This window comes from Scylla paramamosain, unplaced genomic scaffold, assembly GCF_035594125.1.
Source record: "Scylla paramamosain isolate STU-SP2022 unplaced genomic scaffold, ASM3559412v1 Contig2, whole genome shotgun sequence".
Classification (NCBI taxonomy): domain Eukaryota; kingdom Metazoa; phylum Arthropoda; class Malacostraca; order Decapoda; family Portunidae; genus Scylla; species Scylla paramamosain.
The window spans coordinates 847501-852500 of NW_026973667.1; the positions used below are offsets into that span (position 1 = coordinate 847501).

Consider the following 5000-nt stretch of genomic DNA (forward strand, 5'->3'; position numbering starts at 1 on the left):
AGAGCAGTTTCTTCCTATCTCTCTTAAGCCTAAATATTTCAAGATTAAACATATTTTCTCTTCCTTCCTAGTCAATAGGCCTAAGAATTTTGCGGACGCCCACCTTGCTGTACCCCTTTAAACACTTCTACTACAGTCCGAGGGCAGTTTGTTCCTATCTCTTAAGCCTAAATATTTCAAGATTAAACATATTTTCTCTTCCTTCCTAGTCAATAGGCCTAAGAATTTTGCGGATGCCCACCTTGTTGTACCCCTTAAACACTTCTGTCAATTCCCTTTTAACCTACGTCTCTCTAAAGATTTTAATTCTAACAGCTTCAGTCGCGCCTCGTTCGGACTGCTCCTAATCCCCGGTATCCTTTTAGTCATTCTCCTATGTACTGCCTCAAATAGACCTATATCCTTCCTGTAATGTGGGGACCAGAACTGCGCAGTGTAGTGTAGATGAGGTTCTGACCAGCGCCAAATATAACTTCAATATTCTTGTTTGTTTGTGTGTGTGTGTGTGTGTGTGTGTGTTGTTAAGTTCCCTTCCTTTGCTCTCGTAAACTAAAGATCTTCAACTGGTAGAGGTGGTTGTGATCAAGTGTGGTCCCAAACTATCAATCTTGCACTGCCAACGATGTGATAGTGATGTCGTTCGCTGTCGTTGCAATAAAGCCTTGTACCGTCACATCACGTCACAGCTGGCATGTCTTGGGAGCCGGCCTGGGTCACTGTATCAGCCATGGGGTCACAGTACCAGCCGGAGACGAACAGGTGTGCCCAGCTTCATGGCGACGGCGACCTGCGCAGCTTGAATTAAGAGAAAAGGCGTATTTTCTCTACCAGAAGGGTGTGAGAGAAAGCCTCAGTGTTAGATCTGGCAACAGTGAGCAGGCGTGTGTGTTTCTGCTGGTTATTTCAGTGAGGGAGAATGTCCAACAGGTTCGAGAGGTGCTTTGGCCTGCTGGTGTTCTTCAAGGGGTGGCTGTGGAGAAATTCTATGCGTTTTTGTGGGGATAAGGTCGCTGAAGGCATTGAGAGCTGGGCCGAGGACTTTTTGGGTGTCGTCGTGAGCGGGACTGGAAATTAATGTCGCAAATCTTGGTTTCTTTGTGTTAGGTTAGGTTAGGTTAGGTTAGGTTTGGTTAGGTTAGGTTAGGTTAGGTTAGGTTAAGTTAGGTTAGGTTAGGTTAGGTTTGGTTAGGTTTGGTTAGGTTAGGTTAGGTTAGGTTGGGTTGGGTTAGGTTAGGTTAGGTTAGGTTAAGTTAGGTTAGGTTAGGTTAAGTTAGGTTAGGTTAAGTTAGGTTAGGTTAGGTTAGGTTAAGTTAGGTTAGGTTAAGTTAGGTTAGGTTAAGTTAGGTTAGGTTAAGTTAAGTTAGGTTAAGTTAGGTTAAGTTAGGTTAGGTTAAGTTAAGTTAGGTTAAGTTAGGTTAGGTTAGGTTAAGTTAGGTTAGGTTAGGTTAAGTTAGGTTAGGTTAAGTTAGGTTAGGTTAAGTTAGGTTAGGTTAGGTTAGGTTAGGTTAAGTTAGGTTAGGTTAGGTTAAGTTAGGTTAGGTTAAGTTAAGTTAGGTTAGGTTGGGTTAGGTTAGGTTAAGCTAGGTTAAGTTAGGTTAGGTTGGGTTAGGTTAGGTTAAGTTAGGTTAGGTTAGTTTAGGTTAGGTTAGGTTAGGTTAGGTTAAGGTTAGGTTAGGTTAGGTTAGGTTAGGTTAGGTTAAGTTAGGTTAGGTTAAGTTAGGTTAGGTTAGGTTAAGTTAGGTTAGGTTAGGTTAAGTTAGGTTAGGTTAAGTTAGGTTAGGTTAAGTTAGGTTAGGTTAAGTTAGGTTAGGTTAGGTTAGGTTAGGTTAGGTTAGGTTAGGTTAAGTTAGGTTAGGTTAGGTTAGGTTAGGTTAGGTTAGGTTAGGTTAGGTTAGGTTAAGTTAGGTTAGGTTAGGTTAGGTTAGGTTAGGTTAGGTTAGGTTAGGTTTAGGTTAAGTTAGGTTAGGTTAGGTTAAGTTAGGTTAGGTTAGGTTAGGTTAGGTTAGGTTAGGTTAGGTTAAGTTAGGTTAGGTTAGGTTAAGTTAGGTTAGGTTAGGTTAGGTTAGGTTAGGTCCCCTTTATAATTTAACATGTACAGGTGGTGTGAGAGGTAATCCTATATAATTTGTAGCTGTAATATGTATATAATCACTAATCTATGTAATTCTGTATCTGCAGGTGATGAGAGGGTAATCCTATATAATTTGTAGGTGTAATAGGTATATAATCACAAATCCCATATAATTCTATGTAATTCCAAGTAACCAAATGCAATCGTATGTAATTCTAAGCAACCATATGTAATCCAATGTAATTATAAACAACCAAATGTAATCCTATATAATTCTAAACAACTAAATGCAATCCTATATAACTTTTAAGTAATCCTATGTAATTATATATAATCCTATGTAATCCTATGTAATCTATGTAATCTCCAGGTGGTGCGGGAGGCCATTAAGAAGCAGAAAACAATCGAGACCAAGAGCTGCAATGTTGATTTGGTGACAGAGAGTGACAAGGCCGTGGAGAAATTGCTGATTGAAGGGCTGGCCAAGGCGTTCCCCTCTCACAAGTGGGTGTCTGTGTGTATGGGGGTGTGTAGGGGGCGTGTGGGGGTGTGTAAGGGTGTTGTGGGGGTGTGAGGGTGTTTGGGGGGGTATTGTGTGTGTTTTTTTGTGTTTTTGTTTGTTTGTTTGTTTGTTTGTTTGTCTTGTGTATGTATATATGTGTGTTTTTGTGTCTTTTTTTTTCAGTTTGTTCTTAGTATTTTTCTTGTTTTATTTTCTGTTTGTTTAAATTTTCTGTTTTTTTCTTTTTCAGGATTAAAATTTGTGTTTTTTTTTTCAGGACTGTTTGTGTGTGTGTGTGTGTGTGTGTGTGTGTGTGTGTGTGTGTGTGTGTGTGTGTGTGTGTGTGTGTGTGTGCAAAATTTGTCCTTTTTTTGTGTTTTTTTTGTTTGTAATTGTATTTTTGTTGTGTTTACCTTGAAATAACCACAATTTTTCCCTAACAGCTTCAATTAACTATATATTTACATGTATTTACGTTAATTAATCTGATATATATTCGTTTGCATTGAATTACCTCTATATTTACATGTGTTTACTTTAATTAATCATATATTTAATTATTTATGCTATATTTGTCTTCTACAGCTGTGTGTGTGTGTGTGTATGTGTGTGTGTCTGTTTTGGATCTATCTTAAATTAATCTCAATGTTTGTTTTTGTCTATTTAAATTTTTGCTATTTGATAATCTGCCTTCAAAATTCATTCTTATTTATTTCTAAGCATTTTTTTATTTTTCTTTAATTTTGTTCATTATTTTTATTCATTTATTTATTTATTTAATTCACTTAGTTGTGTGTGTGTGTGTGTGTATGTATGTATATAAATAACAATACGTACAATGATGATAATGCTCTCTCTCTCTCTCTCTCTCTCTCTCTCTCTCTCTCTCTCTCTCTCTCTCTCTCTCTCTCTCTCTCTCTCTCTCTCTCTCTCTCTCTCTCTCTCTCTCTCTCTCTCTCTCTCTCTCAGATTCATAGGAGAGGAAAGCACAGCAGCCGGAGCCAAATGTGTCTTGACCCATGACCCGACCTGGATAATTGACCCCATAGACGGCACGATGAATTTTGTACACAGTCTTCCCTATACTTGTGTCTCCGTGGGGCTGTGGGCGGGCAAGGAGGCTCTGGTGGGCATTATCTTCAACCCAGTGCTTGACCAGATGTTTACTGCTAAGAAAGGTCAAGGGGCGTACCTAAATGGGGAGAGAATTAGGGTGTCTGGGCAGAAAGGTGGGTGTTTTGGGGTGTTTTGTGGGTTTTGGGTGTTTTTGTTAAAGTTTACGGTGTTATTTTTACGTTTTCTGTTCTTGTTTTGATTTTTATTTATTTATTTGTTTGTTTGTTTGTTTTTTTAGTTTGCGGTGTTAGTTTTTTCGTTTTCTGTTTTTGTTTTGATTTTTTGTGTTTTTATTTAAGTTTGCGGTGTCAATTTTACGTTTTCTATTGCTTTTTGTGCGTTTTTTTTATTATATATTGGGTAGTTTTGGTGTTTTTATTTAAGTTTGTGTTGTTATTTTTTTACGTTTTTTATTCTTGTTTGCCTTTTTTTATTGGTTTTATTTAAGTGTTGATATTTTTACGTTTTTCTATTCTTGTTTTTTCTATTTTTATTTTATTTGTTTTATGTTTTTGCTTTTTTCATGTTTTCCTGGGTGTTTTCTTTACTGAGGTGTTTCCTGGTGTATTTACTTAAATTTTCGTGTGTTTTTAGGGTAACTCAAGCAAATTGACTAAATATGCCACGCTTTCCTTAAAATCTGAGCATCTTTTTAATTATTATTACGATGATTTAGCGACGAATCAAGTTTTTTTAGGGGTAACTCAAGTAAACTGCCATAATCGTCTCTGTTTTCTTTCGTAGCTTGTTTTTAAGGAATACTCAAGCAAATTAACTAATTCCACCGTTTTCCTTCAGATTTTTTGAGTTTTTGATTGGAAAGTTAAGCAAAACCAGGTAATTCTCCTATTTTCCTTTAGATTTGTCAGGTTTTTAGAGGTGAGTTAAATAAAATCCTGTAATTCCTCCGTTTTCTTTCAGATTTGTCAGTTTTTTAGGGGTAACTTAAGCAAAACCAACTAATTCCTCCGTTTTCCTTAATTTGTCTGTTTTTTTATGGGAAACTTAAGCAAAATAACTAAACCTTCTATTTCCTTACAGATTTGAGTCAAGCATTAATATTTGCCGAGATGGGGACTTCACGTGACCCTGAGAAGGTCAAGACAGTGCTAACCAACCTGACCACCCTCATGCCCAGAGCACACGGGTAAGAGAGAGAGAGAGAGAGAGAGAGAGATTTAGTATATAAGCATTTTTGATATAATTGTGTATATATATATATATATATATGTATGTATCTTTCCTCTCTCTCTCTCTCTCTCTCTCTCTCTCTCTCTCTCTCTCTCTCTCTCTCTCTCTCTCTCTCTCTCT

The 5000-nt window shown here is 37.2% G+C and overlaps 1 protein-coding gene across 3 annotated transcripts in view; it reads left to right on the plus strand.

The window, feature by feature from the left end:
• LOC135095998 (inositol monophosphatase 1-like) overlaps positions 1-5000 on the plus strand; it is a 9303-nt gene that overhangs the window by 1171 nt on the left and 3132 nt on the right. For all 3 annotated transcript variants that reach the window (XM_063997170.1, XM_063997169.1, XM_063997168.1), the window contains exons 2-4: positions 2442-2575; positions 3543-3802; positions 4731-4836. In XM_063997170.1, the coding sequence (XP_063853240.1) occupies positions 2442-2575; positions 3543-3802; positions 4731-4836 (500 nt within the window). The remainder of the gene's footprint in view (positions 1-2441; positions 2576-3542; positions 3803-4730; positions 4837-5000) is intronic.